The sequence below is a fragment of the Paroedura picta genome, chromosome 4, assembly GCF_049243985.1.
Source record: "Paroedura picta isolate Pp20150507F chromosome 4, Ppicta_v3.0, whole genome shotgun sequence".
Taxonomy (NCBI): domain Eukaryota; kingdom Metazoa; phylum Chordata; class Lepidosauria; order Squamata; family Gekkonidae; genus Paroedura; species Paroedura picta.
Window position 1 is genome coordinate 89,201,429 of NC_135372.1, and position 22,463 is coordinate 89,223,891.

The following is a 22,463-nucleotide window of genomic DNA, read 5'->3' on the forward strand; positions in this document are numbered from 1 at the left end:
AATGCAACATCTTTCCCCTACTATATTTCAGCGTCTGGAATTCTGAGATATACTGTTTCTGAATACGGAGTTTCTTGTTGCCATTATTATGACTAATAAGTGCTAATCTATCCTCTTTGTGTTTGTGTTCATCAGCCCTTTACTCATGACCCCTTCACATACTGAGTGCAAGATCTGTCCCCCCCGCACCTGTGCAAAATTGATTGCAGGAGCATTTGGAAAGTAGCATTCCCATTCATGGGGAGAGACTGTTCACATGGCTGCTTTGGTAATATGCTGACATGATGGGAGCAGCAGGGCCAAGGCCAGGGCCACTGTGCTTGTTCCTTCTTTCCACATATTCAGCCAGCTTGCAGAGGAGTCATGCTCAGAGATCTAGTATATAATGATTTTAGAAACTAGTCTAAGCTAATGGATTTGGGGGGGGGGTATGTCCTCAATTTATTGTTGATCTATTTCATTGAGTGATCTCAAATTCTGATGTGTGTAGTGGAAAAAAACTTATATTTTTATATAACTCCATTATGTTTTCTTCTTTATTCTCGCAAGAAGCCCCCAAAGCTTTTTGCCTTTCCTCATAGGGACAGTGCACCAAACCCCTGAACATTTTGGTTGCCCTTTCTGGTAGCTTTTATAGATCGACGAAATGCTTTTATAGATGGAGCAACTAGAGCCATTTACAGTATTCCAAATGTAGCTACATGACAGGTCTATATGAATGTATAATTTTGGTTGTTTTTAGTTTCAGTCCGTTTCCTAATAATGCCTGAAATAATACCTGAAACAATTCTTCTCGCTGCCACCACACACCAAGTTAACATTTGCTGGATGTTCATTGTGATTTCTTTCCAATTAACCTATCAATGTATGTGTAAGATGTTTTTATAGCAATGGACATCACTTGGTACTCCTTACATAGTTTGCCATTTTATTGTACATTTACCAAATTTGAAAAACTCCTTTTTGAATTCCTATCTGCGTTGGCTTTAAACCTCCTGAATGTTTCACTTGGCTTCCTTATTTACTGGTGACTCCACTTAATCTCTACATAGCCCCACAAATATTTTTGTAAGACTGCAGTACTTAATCCCATCTAGTGTGAAAATGGCCCATTTATAATTAATTAGTTAAGAACATATATAAGCCAACTTTTTCCCCAGGTAACTAATTCCTGTTCTTTACCAGTTAGTGATAATAAAAAGAAATGTCATTGTACCTTCTGACTGCTGTTTCCTCAAGAATTTTTGGTGACGTTATTGTTAGTTGCGAAGTCGTGTCGGACCCATCGCAACCTCATGGACAATGATCCTCCAGGCCTTCCTGTCCTCTACCATTCCCCGGAATCTATTTAAGCTCAAACCGGTTGCTTCAGTGACTCCATCCAGCCATCTCATTCTCTGTCGTCCCCTTCTTCTTTTCCCCTCAGTCGCTCCCAGCATTAGGCTCTTCTCCAGGGAGTCCTTCCTTCTCATGAAGTGGCCAAAGTATTTGAGCTTCATCTTCAGGATCTGGCCTTCTAAGGACCAATCAGGGCTGATCTCCTCTAGGACTGACTGGTTTGTTTGCCTTGCAGTCCAAGGGACTTGCAAGAGTCTTCTCCAGCACCAGAATTCAAAAGCCTCAATTCTTTGACACTTGGCCTTCCTTTTGGTCATAGTCTATGTCAAAAATATTTTGCAATTCCTTATATTTTTGTTGTCCTCCTCAAAGGATTGGTTCGAAGAGCAGATGCTTTCAGAAGCTATGCACTATCTTAGCAAAGTTTATTCTTCCAAATGGATAGTAATTCTAGCTTTAATAAAACCATCCTGAAGTTACATTGGAGAGAAGATAAGTAGAAAAATATACACGCTGAAGAAGAATAAGCAAACAGTTAGGGAAATATCATCTCCAGTTCTGTCTATTACAGGAAAATGTAGAACTTATTATAGCAGAAGTTGGGATGTTGTAGTGTTTTTGCACCAACAGTTAAAGAAGAAGTATTTTAAGTTAGTGCTGGTTTGTAATGCTCTACTAAGTAATTCACATGTAGTGGCAGAACCAAAGCAGGGACATGTCCTTCAGTAAACATTTCTTGATTTTGAAGTAAGTTGCTCAACATAGACTGAACTATCATCATAGGCTGAAAACTTTCCTGAATAAAATGGAACTTCAGAGTACTCAAGGAAGTATGGTCTCAAGGCGGTTTACAATAAGACAGTAAAATTACAATATGAAGCCCCTAAACCCCCCATACAACAAACAGTCAGATGGCATCATGATCTGAGTCTCCGGCATCCTCAAAAAACCCTCAATACTCAGCCTCATCTGCCAGCCCCTGGGCCTATGCTGGTGTCCAAAATACTGGGAGCCGGGAACCTGGTCTTACGAAGTGGGGTGGGATCTGCAGGTGGCAACTCTGATTTCCCATTGTGGCCTCAATCAAATGCCTGCCGGAAGAGCTTCTTACAGGCCCTGTGGAACCTAGAGAGTTCTGTCAGGGCACTTAGCTCTGACGGGAGCTCATTCCACCAGGTTGGGGCCAGGGCTGAAAAAGCCCTGGCCCTGGTCGAGGCCATGCGGATGTCTCGGGGGGCCCAGGACAACCAGCAAATTCATACCCACAGAACAAAGAGTCCTGTGGGGGGCATAAGCAGATAAGAATCCCTCAGATAGGTAGGATCCAAGCTGCATACAGCCTTAAAGGTCAAAACCAATACCTTGAGCTTGATCCAGAACCAGACTGTTAACCAGTACAGTTGTCGCAGCACCAGCTGGATATGTGCCCTCCAAGATGACCTGGTGAGGACCCTTGCAACTGCATTTTGCATCAGCTGTAATTTCTGGATCAAAGAGAAGTCTAATCTGGAAGTGACTGTTGCATGGATCACTGTGGCTAAGTGTTCTGAAGACAGGTAGGGCTTTAGTAGTCAAGCCTGGCGCAGATGGAAAAACGCCAACTGGGCTACTTTTGTGATTTGAGCCTCCATTGATAGGCCTATTATGCATGGCCGCTGAAACGGTGGCATGGAGAACGAGGAGGAGAAAGAAGCGAAGCAAACCAATTACGCACGGGACAGAACGCAACGGTGGCAAAACCCAGAGTATCCGATTATACATGCGAATACTCCGGAGTTGCTTCTGGTTGTGTCCTGGTCCCGAGAAGCTCCACTTTCTTCTGCATCTCGCTACTGCGGCTTTTTCGGCAGCATACGTTGACTCTGCGCCCGGTTGCCGCCTGCAGCGTGCATAATTGGTGATTTTAGCCACCGCCATTCGACCCCGAATGCGGACTTTCAACTCCGTGCATAATGGGCCATAGGGAGGCATCAAAAATCACCCCCAAGTTCCTGGTGGCTGGTGCAGGTGTCAGTTGCACCCCATCCAGGCAGGGAAGGTGCGCTTCCTGATCCTGCCCCCTTCTGCCCAGCCACAGGACCTACATCTCGGCGGGGTTGAGTTTCAGACAACTCAGCCTGAGCCATCCAGCAACTGCTTAAAATTGCTTTCATACTGTCCTAAAAACACAGGTATAGAACTCACTAATATTTTCTGAAGCATATTGGAAATTGTGAAAGAGTCCTACGTCTTCTTAGTGATCCTTAAATTATGCTATACTTTCTGGTTCTTTCTGGTGCAGCCTTCAGAAGAGAAGGAGCTTTATGGATGTGCGAGCTTAGCTCAACCTGATATTGTTGGAGAATGGTGTCAATAACTTAGAACAGAGCTCTCTTCTCATTGGAAGCATGACTGCATTGTGCTCACAAACCCACTAGATCTGATACAAGTGGCTCAGCTTGGCTTGATATCCCCTTCCCATGTCAGAAGCAGCTCCCTGAATATTAAACCACCTTGACTATTATCTTCCCCAAATTGAGATTAGGCAAGTAGGGAAAGGAGAGCTGCAATTCTACTGAGAACTCCATTGTGGCTCTTACTGGGGAGAGTGACAAGCCATGATCTCTGACATGAAGGGCACCTGGTGCTGTTAGATTTTTCTCTGGATTGACATGATCTCATCAGGGAACAATGGCTTGCATGGCAGCCCAGCTCTAAGTATTGCTAAGCCTTGCACCATTAATGTCACACAATGGCATAGCTACTGTTATGTCACACAATGGCATAGCTGCTCTAATACCTTGTGATGGAGAAGATATGCTGCTGTCAGATCATAATTATCGCAGTGTTTTGTGGTCCAGAAGATCTGTACAGCTATTTAGTGCTGCCCCATGTTGCAAACTAAATTCTCTTGTTTCTCCTGGATCTGTTCCTGTATGAACTAGTCTAGGGTCCTTTTTCTTTTCCTGTAGCAGAGATGACAAGTGTCTTTCAGGAAAGAACTTCAAGGCGGAATACTCATAAACAAGTGGTCACTTGATCCCCTATAGTGCAAGTAGCCAAACTATGACTTGGGAGTGATGTATGGTTCTCAACCCATTCAGCTGCTGCTACTGGGCAGTTCAAGAAAAATAATGGAAAGTAATGGGGAAAGCCTGTGTTTACAGGTAGAAGATCTTTCTTTGTCTGTCCCTGCCACGTAAAGGGACCAAGAGGCTTGTGAGGATTGGGAGGTGAACAACCTCACCTACTAAAGATTCTGTTGCAATAACAATGGAAGGAACAGGGGCTATCACAGAACAAGTTGTTTAACGTGGTCGTTTTAATTCACAGGAAGGTTCACACAGTGACTAAGTAATAATGAGAAACTACCTCCATGCCTCTGGATCAGAGATAAGTGGTAGAGGAGTATATGGGACGTAAAATCTAAGCTTTAGAAAGTATTTGTAGCCTTCATGGTAGTTTTCAAGAAGTGAAAGCAATCTTTGATCAAAGCCAAGACTCTAGGATTCTGAGCATCTTATTGATTTGTTAGTGGGAATGCTCAGCTAAAATCTGCATAGCACAGTTTCCATCATTTTATTTGCACTAAATGTGGAGAAATTGGCATTCTGTGTTGTGCAGCTTGTAATAAACCAAGATCCCTGCCTATCCCAATCCAACAACTTTTTCTATGAACCAGATTAAGGTCCAATTGAAATGAGTGCTGATGGGCAAGTATAACTACTCATGCTATTTCTATGCATTCCTCTGTCTCATTAAAAGCTGGGCCCTCAGCTGCTGTTCATTCAAAGCCAATGTGGTATGGTGCTATTCATAAGAAACCAGGAGGGTGCCATGAAGCATACTGGGTGATTCTGAGCACTCAGCCTCACATATGTCAGACGAAGGAAACTTTGACTCTTGGAGGCTTATACCCTGAAAACCTTGTTGGTCTCCAAGATGCTACTTGACTCAAATCTAATCCTCCTAGTACCAGACCAGCATGGCTTCCATCCGAAACTACATCACGGAGTTCATGAGGATAAAACAGTAAGAGGAAGAAACAATATGTGCTGCCCTGAAATTCTTGAAAGAAAGTATAAACATTCCCTGAATAGACGGATGCAACAGTTCTGTAGCCTGGACAGATGGTGAACATTGCATACATAGTGCATACATTCAACAATATGCTGGTTCTTTTTGCTTACCAGCAGAGACTAGTTCTTTTTGCTCACTAGCATCATTAATCAGGTCTAAATTGCTGCAGAAAGGGGAGAGAGAACTTGGAACATCTCGTTTGTATTTGAGGAATGGCATGGAGAGGAGTGTGAAGCAGAACGTTGAGGGGGATTTGTCTCTCTACTTTCACCCCTACCTGTGAGTGCTTCTTGAATATAATTAATGAGAAATCCGCCAAATTTCTGCTAAAGGGCTTTGGAGGTTTTCATAATTTGTGTGTGTGGAGGGGGGGGGATGGCCAGTGGCAGATTAAAGACTAAACATTTATTTCAGTATGAGCTTTCATGAGACACAGCTCACTTCTGCAGATACAATAAGAGGAAGAAACTGATTTCCTTCCGTTTTACAGAACATTGTTGAAAGTAGTGAGAAAAAAGGAAGAATTGAGCAAAGAAAGGTCTAGTATAAACTCAGATGAGATTCATGTTTTTGCAGCAGTTATCTAACATTTCTTCCCTTTCTCTTTCTTTTCCAGGCTTACAGCTTTGCTATGGGGAGCTGGCCAAAGAATGGACTCTTAGACATGAACAAAGGGCTGAACTTACAGCACATAGGAAGGCCTCACAGTGGGATAGGTCAGTAATATGCCTCTCTTCTCATTCATACCAGCCATTTCTGTTTTCTTTCTGTGTTCCTGTGGGAAGCTGTTCTAACCTTGATCAGCTGTGGTAAGGCGCATGTTTTCTGTTGGCACTTTTCATTTTTTTATTTGTTTGTTTCAGTCAGCTCCATCACTTCTTTATAAGTCTCCAAGATACTTTAATTCCTTGCCGCTGGTTTTAAGATAGAGATAATGAGGGTGATAACAATGTCTCTTTTCAAAACCCTTTTTGCACACTAAGGACATCAGCAGTAGCAGCAGCAGCATCTTTGTTTGTTTGTTTGTTAGTTAGTTAGTTTATTTATTTCCCACCACTCTTGGCAGAGCTGGCTCATGGTGGGTTACAAGATAAAAATAAAATACAAAGTCCCCTAAAAAAACCACTAAAATTACAACAATTACAGAAATACAGAGTCCAATAACAAGCACGGCGGCAAACCAGCCCCCCACTTACCCCCACTGAGGATTAGGAAAGAACTCCTGGCCACCACTGTTAAAGTGTGGTGGAATCTCTCTACACTGGCCTCAACCGTAGACCTGGTGGAAGAGCTCCATCTTACAGGCCCTGTGAAAAGCTGAAAGCTCCTGTAGGGCCTGCAGCTCCTTTGGGAGCTCATTCCCCCAGGTAGGGGCCAGGAACAAAAAGGCCCTTGCCCTAGTTGAGGCCAGGTAAGCCTCTCTGGGCCCGGGAATGACCAGCAAGTTGGAACCCACAGAGCGCAAGGCCCTGCGGGGGGCCTTGATGTCAGCTTGACCACCTCACTTTTGGCCCCTGGGTTTCTAATTCCATTTCCCCTCAGGTGTATAGTTTTGACCATGCCATTTTGGGGTTTCCAGCTGTATGAGGGATCTGGCTTTATATTGATCCTAGTGCATGCAGCTGCCAGAGGAAATAATTCTCCACCATTTTTGCCCATGTGTATTAAAATCTGTAGCAGGTGTGGATCATTGTATTTCTGCCTGCCTGTTCACTCTGTATTCTAGGAACTGCCCATGTCTGTGCACTATGGCGAAAGTTGTACAGTGGGAGAATGCAGTTGAAGGGTGCTGATGGACACTATTAATTATTTTATCTTAACATACATCCTTTAAGTGCTAGACCTCTTTCCCACCCTGTATTTGCACCTCCTTTTGTCTGCCATAGCAAAGATATAACTCCTTTTTGTCTCTTGATCCTCAGCCTGCCTTATGCTGTTGGGTGATTAAAAGTTTGCTAGAGCATGAGACTAACATGAGAAAGTCACCTGACACCTGAGCCTGAAGGAAGCTGTTTAATATTGTTTCAAGATCCTAACCACTAAACTACCAAATCAATATGAGTTAAGGAGATGAATTATTTAAAGCTCACCAGCTTTTAATTAGCAAGCTCCTTTTGAAGTATGGATCAGGTTGCATCATTGATAGGATGAAGCACTGAAATTTTGCTGTTCTGCCTAGGTATAATTTTATTTAAGTGGTGTACGTACAGCAGGGGAAAGTATGCATGTTCTGGGGAGTAGGTGAATCAGAAGCCACTTTTCTTTAACAGGGGTCCCTTTCAATCGTCCTTCTTCCCTGTGCTTTATAAGACTGTTTATGGTGTCTCTTCGTTCCACACTAAAGCAGCAAATATCTATAGAAAATTGCCTGTCACTGCCTTTAATTACTTTGTACATTTATTGTGCTATATCATTAGCAGGCTTTGGGTTTGGGGGAGTTGTACACAATGGTGGGTTATTTTCTGCAGTCCTCACAACTTACTTTTCCTTCCAGAAATTTTTACTTCTTTATTTCAGCTTCGACAATATTGTTATTTGAGCCATAAACATGTTAAGTGAGGGAACACCACACCGAAGTTAAACAAATGCCCATCCATGTCTGCTCTGGGGCCAGGGGGGGTTTAGCCCTTTGGCAGGGTTGTCAAACCCAACTCTCCTATTAAACAAGGGAAACTTCTTTTAGTGCAGTATTATGCCAGATGCATATCCTCTGAACACACCTCTTAAAGGAGAAACAACTTTGGGGGTTTCATAGCCTTTTCATAAACTTTGTGATTTTTATAGACCGTAGCAAAGTACTTTAAACAGTGGTCCCTAAGTGATGTCAGGACCTGTCAATCACCTGCAGCCTTTCAAGTAGTTTAGATGAGCCACTTGGCTACCAGCATTATTATTAGGAGTACTATTTTTGTGGTTGAGTCATAGCCGACTTATGGTGACTCCTGTAGGATTTTCAAAGCAAGAGACATTTAGAGATGGTTTGCTGTTGCCTGCCTTGGCATAGGAGCCTTGGACTTCCGCAATGGTCTTCTACCCATGTATGAACCTAGGCTGATCCTCCTTTGCTTTCAAGATATGACAAGATCGGGCTACTCAGGATGCCAGTGGTATATTTATGTTCAAGTACCAAACACCTGCAAAATCTAGACTTCTCCAATAACAGTTGGATACCAAAGAAAGAATTTCAGTGGTGGCCCTTGTTGTGGCACACCTGTTTTGAAATACAAATATTGCATGGATAATATACATGCATGTAAGCATACATGCTAGCAATTTGCTGATTACTCCATATGCTCCTGACAGTCAGTGCTTCAGAAAAGGCCAGTTCAGAGTCAGCACCAGTTATTGTGAAAGCAATGATTTTTATAACAAACCGTACAATTTCCTTTTACAGGCTTCTTCTGTGCTTTTGTTATAGTGCAATATCAATAGCACGGTACCCCTAGTGAAGGTTTATGAAGCACAGGCCTAATTCCTAGGATATACACTGAAGACATAAACTGTTTCATTGGAAAGGAGCTATTGTGAGTGTGTATGTTAGTTAACAATGTGTGGAACAATTTAATATAGAAAGTTAACTGTTGATTTCCTGAATCTGTGATAGTTTAGTTTTAGATATTTGGGGGAGGGGTGTTTTTGAAGACTTCTTATTTAAAATGTAATTATTTCTTTTTATGTTTACTTTAGTTTTGTTGGGTTTTTAAAAAATAATTATTTCCTCAGTTAAACAGGAATCCTTTTACAGATTGTCCTCTTCAGGAGCTGTTGCATATCTGAATATAAAAATGTTACTGTTTTGTGAGATTAAAACTTTTGTGTTTAGCAATTATGATTCTGCATATGGAACTACGCTCTGTAATTTTGGTCCAATTTAATGTGTGGGGGTGGAAATTCTGAATACTTTTTGCATTCCGAAATGCCAGAAGGAAGACTGGGTAGCGAGTCTAGCAGTTTTGACAATCATCTTCTAGACCAGGGACTCTTGAGTGGTGGTTCAGTCTGCACGTCTGGTTGCCAGGGGGCTCTGAGAGGGTCTTTTGGAGTCAGTGTGCTCCATGCAGACCGCTTAGTCAGAAAGAGCACTTCTGCATGTCAGGTGCGGAAGGAGAACCCTGGAGCTCAATTGTGGCTCAGGTGTCCCTTGATGAAGGAAGAAATATTGCAGTCCTTGCTATTTTTCTATTCTGAGAGCATAAGAATATAACTCTTTCTAGCAGCTACCTGCAGTGCAGACAGTAACTATTCCCTTCCATTCTTTCACAGCGTTTATATATGTTTACAAATATTTATTTGGCAGCTGTTCAGTCCTGCTGCTTCTCACTGTGCTTGATGGGATTAATCAGCAATTGAGCCTAAAGCTCTGTGTGCTGCCTGTCTGTGAAATTCATAGCCCTGATTGGGGCTCAGACACAAGGATTGGGGTGGGGGGAATGAGGGACACAGATATCAACAGCTGTTAGTTATTACAATGGATAAGGAGTCTGTGTGGTGTGTGGTCTATCACGTTAAATGAGAATGAAGGTTATCTGGGTTCGAGTCCTCGCTGACCATGAAACTTACTTGGACCAATTCTATTGGTTTGTTTGCTTATTTGCTTGGGATACTGCTTAGTATTTTAATTAGTCTGCTGCCTCCTTCCCCCACTTATTCTTTTGTTAGCATCTGTGTGCTTGCAGATCTTCACTGCAGCTAGCACCTATGCTCTGACTATGAAGGGGAGTCACTGAAGTATCTGTCAAAATATTTCTCAGCTTTGCCTGGGAAACACACACATACAACTGACGTGCCGCCCTCCAGAATGAAGTGGCAGTGCAGAGACAGAGTGGGAATGCTTTATAAAGCTGACCAACCAAAGCATGTAGTACAAATGGCAACCTGATTGTGTTGCCCAGCTATGTAGAGGCAGCCTTCTCCTTAGCTCACACTAGCCTCATGGGAAAGCCTACCTATTTGAAAGGGTCAACCACCAATATGGTGAGAGGTGCAGGTGATGCATCTGTATCTTTCTGGTGTCCCCCTCTCTCTTTTCATTTACTGATTGGAAATCTAGGAAGGTTAGGGTGTCATATTGTTTCTGATCCTGAGCATTAATTAGGCCTGCAAAGGAAGAAGAGGGATTGCGTGTTTTTAACAGGGAGGTTAATGGGATACTCACAGAGTAGACAGTTTTAATGAGCTTCAACTTGCTGTGCAGTGAGTTTACTCTTTGTGTTAAAAGGGTCATCTTGCAGTTGCTTGATGTGGATTGTCTCCTGGCCCCCAGTGTCAGAGGGGAGCATCTGTCAGAGTCCAGGCAGGGCGCATTCACTTAGTGACAAGATTCTAATTAACTCCCACCAAGCCGTCCACCCGCCCGCATCATAGAAATCTTTCCAGGGCGCAGTTTATTCTCCTTACAAATCTTCTTCTATGCATAGTCCTTGTTTTTGGAGAGGTGTTGTTACACTTTAACAATTGATAGTAAAGAACGGGTCTGCCTGTTTGCACATGTGCTGGTGTGTTTATGCACATTCTACCAGTGTCAGCAGGCAGGGACCTGTCAGTCAGGAGGGTTGATACCTTGTGATACAGGATGTTTTAGGAGCGGGCAGACCTGGACTTCATCACAATTGTTCATTACATTTTTATGGCTTCAGTTGATACAGTATTTTTATTCTTTCAGGGTTTTTCCACTGAGCATGTTCTCTCCTGGCTTCTCTGCTACTGAGCTTCCATTCTTTGCAGCAAAACAGAAGTGAAATCCTCTGACAAAGAGGACCGCGATTACATTGCATTGTACATGATCATGGCTGCATTGCATATTGTGGAAGATTCCTCAAATTTATTGGAATTCGATTTGAATGAGAAAAAAAGTAAATTTCTAGCTATCTGTTTCTGAAGAAATTCTGAATCTTTGGAAACATTTCTGGTGGTAATCCATCTGATGCTAGGAGAAGAGCTGTGCAACCTTCTCACTTGGCTTGCTAACCAGCCATAACATTTCATTTGCCTCTATATCTATACCAACATTGTAGAGAGGTAAAAATATAGTGGCCTACAGCCTTCCTGTACATGTTACAAGATGGTTTGTGTGGTAGTCCAGTAAGTGTTTGTCTTGACAGGATTCCTCTCTCTCTCTCTCTCTCTGAAAGATCCTGTCTTTGAGAGCAGCTTGCTAGTGGTTAAGAGCAACAGCCTCTAATCTGGAGAATGGTTTGATTTCCCACTCTTCCACATGCATCCAGCTGGGTGACTTTGGTCCAGTCTCAGTTCTCTCAGAGTTCTCTCAGCCCCACCTACCTCACAGGGCGTCTGTTGTAGGAAGAGAAAGGGTAGGCAGCCTCTTTGAAACTCCTTCGGGTAGTAGAAAGCAGGGTACAAAAAAACAGCTCTTCTTAGAGAGCCAGCATGATGTAGTGGTTAAGAGTGGCAGACTGTAACCTGAAGAACCGGGTTTGATTCCCCACTCCTCCACCTGCAGGCAGCTGGGTGACCTTGGGCAGGCGGGGTAAGTGGGACTCAGAGCTGTTCTCACAGAGCAGTTCTCTTAGAGCTTTCTCAGCCTCACCTACCTCACAATGTATCTGTTGTGGGAATAGGAAGGGAAAGGTGTTTGTAAGTCACTTTAGGACTCCTTTGGGCAGTGAAAAGCAGGATATAAAAACCAGCTCTTCTTCTTCTTCTAGCCCAGGCTAGGCCAGACCTGTCAGATCTCAGAAGCTATGCAGGGTCAGCCTTGGTTAATGGGGAGACCACCAAGGAAATCCAGGGTTGTTCCACAGAGTTAGGCAGTGGGAAACCATCTCTGATCATCTCTTGCCTTGAAAGCCCTATGGGGTGCTATAAATTGGCTGCTAATTGACAGCACCCCACCAATTGCAGGGCTGCTCATCCCAATGTTTGTGTTGTCTAGATGTCATGTTCTTGTTAGCATGAAGATAAATGGATTTATCAGGGAAAGTGTCACATATGGCTCACCAAACCAGTTTTCTTTCCTGTCAGTAGCAAAGGTAGGTTAATCTGTTCCAATGGTGTATTTATATCAGCCTTGCCTCTGATTGGCTTAGCCCCACCCTTGGGTTGTTTAGAGCCTTTTCAGATACTTGATATCATTAACAGATAAAATTGTCCAGATCCTTCTTGTTTTCCTTATTCTCAGAGGGATGCTTTGGCAGGGCAGTTTAATTATATGTTGTGGTTTTAAAGTGTTGGATACTGAATATTGCTTTCTCTCAGTCTCTTGACATCTACATGATTTTGCCAAATCCTCTAGAGGTTCCACTTGTTGTTCCTAGTCATTGTGTGGTCAGGACTGCTGAGAACCACTCTTGGGCAAAGATGGTGTCTTATACCCCACTCCACCCACCACTGGTTCAAACCCAGCGCTGTATGAAAATAAATCACTTGGCTTTCTGGTACCATAAGCAGAATAGTAACCATTCATTAGATAAGAAACAATAAAGAAAAAAGGACAGGATTATTAAATAATAGATAATAATAGATAAGATATAACTTATGGTTTAAACACTGTACAGATTGCAATAAGATATAGTGCCAAAAATAAAAAAGAGCAAACAGAATCAGAAATATTTCCCAGCCAAAGAACCTAGCCAGGATACAGAAGTGCACTATAAATTAAATACAGAAGAGACACAAATTACTTGGGAATAAACCCGAAGATATGAATCTCTCTAAAATAAAAATACTCAACTGAAAAAAATACTTTAAAATATTTCTGCTCACCTAGAACAAAAAAGCAGAACAATATAAAAGATGCTTAATAGAGAAAGAATATTGGGGAGCTGTGAAAAGTCAGTCATAGCCCTGATGGAGGGGTCCCCAGCTGGTGTTTTTCTTTTTTATGGTGGCACAAGATTTTGGTTTCGCTACTGCAGACTAACATGACTACCCCTGTAGAATTCGTTTCTGCTTCTGTCAGCCTTCATAGTTAACTGGCTATGTTTGTGCCAAGATTTATCTAGGGCTTAGCCCAGAGGCCTGTCATCAGAACAGACTGAGTCCTGAAAGAAAAATACATCTGTGTATGCACAGAATGTCTTCCCATCAGCATTGGAAAACTGCAGTCTCCTTTCTTCCCAAGGATTTTAATAATTCAGTGGCATACTTATAGATGCAAAAGAAGCTGTGGAATCACTGAATTATATTTTTTAATTCCTCTGTAAAAATGAGGATAAGGTAACTACATGCACTGTAGCTTTCATAAGAATAAGATAAGAAGCTTACTAGATCAAACCAAAGGTCTGTCTGGTCAAACATTTTGTTTCACACATTGGCTCACCAAATGATTTTTGGAAATTCCAGCAGGGAAAATAGGCAACAGCTATCCCCTCACAGTTGCCCCTAACAACTGGCATTCAGACATATACTGTGTCTGAACATGGAGGTTCTCTTTAGCCATCCCAGCTCAGGGCCACCAATGGCCCTGTCCCCCTGCATGAGTATGTCTAATCCCTTTGTAAAGTCTTCTAAGCCCTTTGATGTCAACTTTAATAATAATTCATTCAATAAATTAATGCATGTGATTTAGCACTTCGTTTTGGCTGTCCTGGACCTACTGCCAGTCAAGGTCACTCTGAAAGACCTGTAGCATTGAGGCAGTAAAAGTATTCTTACTCTTAATTGTCTTCAGGTCATTCATAAGTTTATAGGCCTCTACAATTGTATAGCTTATCTAGCTGTATAAGGCTCCAAAAAGATGTAAAAAAACAAGAGCAGCTTTCCCCACCTTTTTCCATCCAAGCTGATCCTGTCAGAACTGCCCTATGTGTTATATATTCTAGAAACTCTTCTGTTCCTGGTGATTCCCACTATATCATTCACTCAGTCTGTACAGCCTTTGCCTGTCAATATTTCTTTGTAGCCACGTGTTTAATTTGGTAATTTTATATCTGTGCATACATATGATAAACTTACATCTGAAGAAGTGGGCTTTAGCTCACAAAAACTTCATGCCACAGTAATCTTTAGAAAGTCAATCAGTTAGCAATCTATGGCAGTTTATTCTTGTATTTTATTTAGCACAAATAAAGGCGAAAGAGTGCTGCTTATATAGTGCTGAATGAGAAGCACTGGGATCAGTGGGACTAATTTTACTGACAAAGCTTTTTAAAAGATTAGGTCGTTTGTCAGATGACGTGAAGTTTTATGCCTGCTGTAGCTAAGTTGCATTTACAAAAGGCCAATAATCAGCATCAGTGATACGATAATAATAACTGATTTATTGAACAGTGTTTAAAATGTAATCAAATCATTTCTAACAAATATAATAAATAAATATCAAGTAGAACAGGTCTACCTATTGATCTTAGGCTTCTTATATGCTTTAACTAAATCTAAAACAAAATTATTAAAAGCCATGAACACCAATTATAGTTACACACTTAATCAACTATGTGGTTTATTTGTGTGGTTTAAAGCAAAAAAGACTTTCACTATTCCACAATTATAACTACTAGTACAGATAGTACAGATTACTGAAGATTACCACACATGTAAAGGGTGGAGGAGGGCAGAAGTCACCCGTTTGTTAATTTGATAGTTTGGAAATACTAACTTGACTGTTCATAACATAAACAGAGATTGGCTGTTCTACTATTCAGTATGTTTTAACTTCTCAGCCAAGGTAAGGATGAGAAAGAATGAGATCAAAACTTAAAAATAGGAGGGGGAGGGGGTGGGGGCGGGGTAGAGGAATCTTGCTTTGTTCTAATATTGGCTTTGTTGATGGTCTTAACAGCATCACAGGATATGTAAGCATTTGCTTCAGTCTCACTGCAGTAAAGTATTCAACTTCTGATAACTTTTGCATGGGTTATCTCCCTTGTCGATAATGCTTTTGGAAAGTGGAGTTTTCCTGCTTCCTCACAGCATTGTGGTACATTTGTGCACTTCCTGGGGTTTGGCTGGTTTTTCTGACATCTTTCTCAAACCTGCTTTGCCCAGAAGTTTTTGGAAAGAGCACAGTGAAACCTGGATGACTGCTGTGTGGGTATGAAAATCTACTCACATAGCAGCTATTTTCCCTGCAAATGTTCCCACAGTGGTTATTTCGTCCCCCTGGTACAGGAGGCTTTAAATCTCATATAATAAACTAGATTTAAAGCCCATTTCACATTTAAATGAAATGGGCGCTAGATGGCTTCTGCCCCCCCCCAAAACTCCCCAAGGCTTCTGCGTGGTCGGGGAGGTGGGCCGCGCCGTCTGTGGGCCTGCAGAAGCCTTGATCCTCCTCTCCCCCCCCCCCCCCGGACTGGGTAAGGCTTCTGCGGGGCCAGGATAGGAGAAATAGAAGTCGGCCTACCTCGTATGTCCCCGTGTGGCTCCTGAGCGGGCGTGAGCTACGGGGACGGTGGATCGCAGTGTAGGAGAGTCGGCCGGCAATGTGGTGGGACGTGGCGGCAGCAGGCAAGGCGCAGCGCTGGGGGCGGCGGCCCAGGCGCGGTGCTGACGGCGGAGCACGTTGGTGAGGGTCTGATTCGCCCTTCCGAGTTTTTATCCTGGACAGGGCCTGCCCTAACTCCTCCCCACTTGCCCTTACTCCTTTATTCCTACTGCTCCGCCGGAGCAGGCGGTTTAAAGATATGTCAACCAAGGCTTCTCACTCCCCAGCTTTTCTTTTCTAAAAGTAAGTCTCTAGTGCCTTTTGTTGCCAAGATATAAAGAGAAAGGCCTCTCTCTGCAATGTAAAGGGATAGAGACTTTCTTAAAATGAAAGGTGGGAATTCAGAGAACATGATAGACCTGGGCACCTGAAATCTCCCCCTCCCTCCATCTCTCTTCTTAGCAGCCCTGTATGTAAGTTCTAAAAATGCAGAATTTGGTTAACTTTCATGGGGCCTGTTGATGTGTAGAACACTGCTGAGGGGAGAATGTGCTTATTCATTCATTCATTCATTCATTCATTCATTCATTCATTCATTCATTCATTTATTATTTCGATTTATATACCGCCGCAATTCCTAGAAACCGCGGCGGTTCACAGAATAAAACATTAAAATATTCTACTTTAAATGATGACCTCCTTCAAAATATTTCACAACCTTGGTATCATGGCATAACATCAGAGATGGCTAGGTTATAGATCTAGTTGCATGGAAATTTCAAAATGCTGATAGACTGCCCATCATGAAATTGTGTGGTCTTTGCACTGTAGCATATTTAGGATGTGGGAGGAAAGGAGGTAGCCCTTGGGGTGCTTGATGGTATAAGGGGGTACAGAATACATTTTCTATGTTTTTAATCTGGGACTACTACGAAGCTTGAGTGGATCCTTTCAATTAGACCATTGTGTTGTTTTGCATTGGAAGAAGAAGAGTTGGTTTCTATACCCTACTTTTCTCTACTCAAAGGAGTCTCAAAGCGGCTTACAATTACCTTCCATTCCTCTCCGCACAACAGACACCCTGTGTGGCTGAGAGAACTCTGATATTAGTATGACGAGCCAAAAGACGCCCAGCTGGCTGCATGTGGAAGAGCAGGGAATCAAACCTAGTTTGCCAGATTAGAAGCCGCCGCTCCTGTAGACCCCCACATAGTCATTGGAAGCCTTCAAACTATAGCTCATGCATAATTCAGGACAGTGGGAAATGTGAGATGGGGAGAGAAGATTGCCTATGTTTCCCTGAGTCCTTCATATCAGCTCTCAAGCCCTATCCCGCTTTACTACTGATGCCACTATTCCTACTTCTGCAGCCCTTCTGCTTTCCTCCCTACTCCAGATGACTCTTAGCTTCCTTGTAGTTGCTTGTTGTGCATCTCATATGTGCTCAGAATCCTGGGGATGCAAGTGCTGCCCACACAGTTGTTCTAGTGAAAGGCGATAAGGCTTCTGATCCAATTGTCTGTGTGCTTGAAGCAATATCACACCTAGATTCTCTCAGACCCTCTCCCCTCCTCCCTTAGCCTACCAGTCATCACTGCATTATTCTGGAGCGAGGCCAAGGCCCACAAGGACTATCCTACTGAGCTGCAGTGAAGAATAGGGATCCAGCTCTACTACTCCTATACCCCTGCTTCACTCACAACTGGCAGATACGAGGGTGTGGCTCAGGCCATCTCATGGCAAAAGGCAACTCCTTTCCAGCCTAAGGGAGAGGGCCAAAGACTTCAGAGTTAAAATAATTAAAAGAGACTAAAATAAAAATCAAGAGAAATGTCATCAAATGAGCAGTGTCGTTTTGAATTAGTGCTGCTAAAGGTCAGGCAGCTCAAAACAGGTGGAGCGGATGCTCAGTGAGTGAGGCAATATGGCAAATATTTCTGGCAAGGGGGGATGTGGGCTGCCGGGGTGGATGAGAAGAGGCCCTTTCTGCCTGGGACATTGAGGAAAGGCTTTTGGAAGCACTGAGATGCTTTACATAGTTAGTGTTGGCCAAGGGAGGGGGATTGTAGCCGAATACAGGTCGAGCGCCTGTCAGCGTCCAGTCAGAGCACATTAACGTGGTGACATGATTCTAATTAACTACCGTGAGAGGTGTCACAGTGGGGAAGCCAGTGAGCACAGACACGCTTTTAGAAAGAGAAAAAAGCAATGTGACAGTCCTTTTTGTGCGTATGCTCTCTCCCTTCCGAGTAGGAGTGTGTGTAAAGCTAATTAGGATGTCTGGGCCGGCTGGGAACCTTGAGCTGGTGTTCTTGTGCTTTCAGTCATTTAAGTTTTCAAAATCCCTCTGATGGGACTCTGTGGCACAGTGCATTACTGTGCGCAAAAGTGACAGAACACTCTTGCCAGCGTTCAGCCCTTTTTAGCAAAGATTGAGCGCTTTCTTTTTCCTGGCAGCAGCAGGGGGTATGTTCTTATCATTGCCTCTCTATTCCCGTGCATGTTACAATGGGCAACTTAAGGCCTTTCAAATGTTTCCTGTAGTTAACAAAGAAGAAGAGGTGGGGGAGAGAGGCAGTAGCCTGATTTGGGTGTTTGTGTTGACTGCTATATTTTTAGTTTTTGTCTTCTGGGCCTGTCTACAAATTACTGACATGTAGTTTCCATATAGCAAATAGGATGGGGAGGCCCAGCAGTTTTTTGCAGATTGTTTATTATGATGTACCATTCTGATTACAACAGCCATCTTGGCTGAAATCTGGTGATGTCATCTAGGATGCATACTTTCTCGTTGAGCTGCTACGTGGTGGCCCTAATGCAGTTCCTTTCTGCAAAGCTATTGATATAGGTGCTCTGAAATTATTAATTTATGTGTATGGTATGTACAAGTATTTAGACTAGCTGGATGATTTTGAGCTTGTGAATATAGAGTAATTATGTGGGGCTAGAGGGCTGGAGTTTCAACTGAATGCTTCCTTTTAAATGTTAGGTTAATATACAGATTACATTGAGATTGGAGAGCATCAGTTTTAGTCTTGACATTTGTATCTGTAGTATAAAAACTGCAGTTCTGTATCAGTTATCATGGCTGTTTTGAGAACAGGTGGTGTTAGCTGTTTGCTGTGTTAGTTCTTTGTATTCATATAAAATGTATTTTAAGGGCAGATTGTGCGATTTCCCAGTAAGGCTTCCTCTGTCAAATGTGCAACATATACCATCTGTCCCTGCTTTCTCAGTGCATGCATGGCTTCAAAGCATTGTCTGTTATACTCATCAGCAAATTCTAGAATAGCAGCAGGATTTTAGACTGGACATATGTGCAAATGGTCACTTCTGTACCTGTTGGCATGTGTAAGAAGACTTAGGAGGAGGGGTGTGGTAGGGTAGTCTCTGTTTGTGCTAAACTGATGTACGTTCAAAGGATCTTGCAAGGTCAAGGAATTGACCCCTCACTTTCTGCCTAGTTCCAGAGTCACTTGGGATGTGGAGTGTTCCTCTCGTAGCTTATGTTGTACTTTGGAGGCTGGCAGATGTGGCTAGCAAGTCTTCAGAGCTTCAAATGCCTGACACAAATGTAAAACAATACCTCCATACATGGTTGTGGAAATATTCATTTATTTGTGTTTATATCCCTCCTTTCTTTTTCAAAAGTAATGTTCAAGGCGATTACCAAAGGAAATATAAAGTAAAAACCAGCCAATTCAAGCCAGTGGAAGAGGCTTTGCTTTAGCTGAATAGTGATGATTGACTGCTGATGGAGCCTATGTAGAGCCGGTTTGGACTTTTCTGTTACAATCCAAACTATGGAACCATTCTATCAAGATTGCTCATTGCCAGCATTGAGTGGGCACCTTATGGTGTGAGCACATTATGGAGCAATGTTGTTTTTGTCTTTAATAAGGCTCTGTGGAGAGGTATGGAGGCAAGGATGTGCTGCTGGCTGACACTGAATGACTCCTGGCTGTTCTCCATTCACCTAATGAGAAACCATTGAGAAATGTGGTGTGGGGGTAGGTGCGTGATATGGGGGAAAAGGAGCAAAATGGAAACACACTGTTGTAATTTAACAAGTTTCCTTTCCTGTGAGTTCCAAGATGAGACCCCCCTCTAAGTCTGTACAAGAATCCCTAAGAACAAGGTAATTAGGATGTCTCTGAGCTGCGACCCTCAGCGGAGTCCTTGGCTTAATCTTTTTCTTCTCTTAAAGACATCTGTAACTACAATCTTTGTTTCTCTCCTTGTCTTCCCCCCTTTCCTCCCCCCCCTATCTCCTGTCAAACGGCTGCAGACGTAAATGACAAAGAAATCAGAAAGAGATCAATGCAGTCCAAATTAGCACAGGGAGATAGACTGTGCTGTAGATGTCAGAGCCTGACCCCTGTTGATCCTGCAGCCTCTGCTGGTGATATTATGCAAATTGCATCTATCTGGCAGAGCGAGCTCAGAGGAATGAGGGTGCTGGGCAGGCAGAGAAGAATCCAAAGTGGTGGTGGTTGGAGGTTTGGTTGTATGCATTTGTGAAGGGAGCAAAATTGCGAGATTGGGAGTGAAAGCAAAGAGGGTGCGCCAGATTAATATATGTTTCCAAGTGGCCATAGAAACCAGATGCATAATAAACAAATTCATTTGGGTTTAGCTTTTGTTTTTCCAATCTGAAACAAAACAACCTCCTCCCATGATCTTGTTTAATCAATATTTGCAAGTCATTATTGCCACTTTCAGCAGTTTGAGAGAAGAGGAAGAAAGAAACCCGAGGTGACTGTTCCCTCCACCCCAAAAGAGCAGGCTGCTTTCCAACCCAACCGAAATAGGAGCAGGGATAATAGAAGCCTCAAATTAGGATCATCGCCTTGTTAAGAAGTTTGAAAATGCTGTCAGATTGTCTTTTAATGAGAGAAATATGGCTGTTAGTTAGTGAAGGAGGAGGGAATGGACCTTGTTTCAAGATCTGTAGTTCCTGCATCAAAGAGGAGCTGGCTGTTTCATTTCAAAATCTTGCTCCTCAGTCAGATATTAAAAATAGTTGTTAAAGGCTTTGAGTAGCAAGACAATTCTCTTTAACTTCCTACATTCCTTCCCCCTTTTTGCTAGTAAAAGGGGCTGGCAATGACAGAAATGAGGCTTTTAGTGAAGTTTTCTTTCCTGGGAGGGGGCATGGGTGTGGGGGGGGGGGCTTTGCTGCCCAGGGTGAATGAATGCATGTGAGATGTACAGTGACCTTTTAAATTGCATTCTCCTACACAAAGTCAACAATCTGACAGGCAGATTACTAATGGACTAATAACATATAGTAGCCATTATGCCAAATACACATAAGTTCTCTTTTGGCTGTTTGGAGCCAGTAACCAGTACTGTCCAATGGGAGATTTTGAAAATCCTGCCTGCCTCCCTGGACAGGAGTTGGTTCTTTAGAGTTTCAGATGTATATGTGTTGGTATCTTTCTGTGTAATTGACAAATAATAATTTACTGTTCCTATCAACCCCTGTCATTCCTGTCTTGAGATGATTGAAATTGTGCAATTGGACAACTGAATTGGAGACTTCTCACTTTCATTAGAGACTCCCAATGCCACTTCCCTAAGAGCGCCACCATTTTGAAATTCACTTTACTTCCCATCTACATATTTCGATCCTTTCAATTTCCAGTCATTGTTGTGAAAGGCTGTATAGTGTATTGTATGGTCAACAATAGTATTGTGGTGAAGAATCTGAATCACTGAGTCCTGGCTCACATCTCTGCCCTGCAATGAGCTTTAATATGTTATCTTTAGCAAGTCATTATTTCCTTCATCCCTGTTTGCAATATGTCTATAATAACCTATTACAGGTTTACTGTGAGGAATACAGTAATAAAACAAATACATAAAGTATTGTGTATAAGTCCTATATAAATGCAGCATCGTTAAAGCTTATGCTGACTTCTTTTAGGGACTACCAAAGAATTTTGTGTCTGATCCCCCATGCTAAGAACTTATTAATCTATTCTGAACTCTTGTCACTAGAGGGAAACAAAAAGTACCTGACATTTTCCAGTTTCGGTCTGTTGAACTCGAAAAAAATCCAGTATTTCTGAAAATGGTATTAGGGTCTGGGTTTTTTTTTTTTTTTCGACATCCCAGTTTTTTGATCTGATACACCCAAGAAAAAATATGTTCATTTTTGCATTTAAAAAGCTAGCCTGACCCTGGGGCTGGCTTGGCTTCTCCAGCAGCACAGTTTAAACTGGGCTGCAGGAGAATCTGTCCCCAAGGTCTGCATGGGAGGTCTCTTGCTGCTGCACACGTACATGAGAGGATCAGCTGGGGCAGTGGGAGCTGAGAGCTCTGTGCTGCCTCAGCTGGAGCTGGCTCCTCATTCGTATAGCTGAGTATGAATAAAAACAAAAAACCCAGCTATTATTATTATTAATAATAACACATTTCTATACCACAGCAATAAAACCACATACAATATATCTCAGTAGTAAAACTACAATAAAATATAATAAAAATACAGTTTAAAATCCCATCCCCCCTCCACTCCCTCTGCCAGCTACCCTAGACTGGAGATGGGCTCCATTCTACCAGTAGCTGATTGGATTCTTTAATCTGTATTCATCTTAAATAATACTTGGAAAATAGTGGTTACTTTTTCAGCTCTCACCCCCTACTTGCCCCTTATAGAATTCCTGTTTTCCTGAAGAACCAATTCAATTGTACCTTTTGGAAACCTGTAGAATTTTTTTTCCTCCAGAAGCACTCAGTG

At 42.6% G+C, this 22,463-nt stretch overlaps 1 protein-coding gene across 2 annotated transcripts in view; it reads left to right on the forward strand.

Moving 5' to 3' along the window:
* ERI3 (ERI1 exoribonuclease family member 3) overlaps positions 1 to 22,463 on the forward strand; it is a 239,578-nt gene that overhangs the window by 151,056 nt on the left and 66,059 nt on the right. For both annotated transcript variants that reach the window (XM_077334022.1, XM_077334023.1), the window contains exon 7: positions 6,014 to 6,113. In XM_077334022.1, the coding sequence (XP_077190137.1) occupies positions 6,014 to 6,113 (100 nt within the window). The remainder of the gene's footprint in view (positions 1 to 6,013; positions 6,114 to 22,463) is intronic.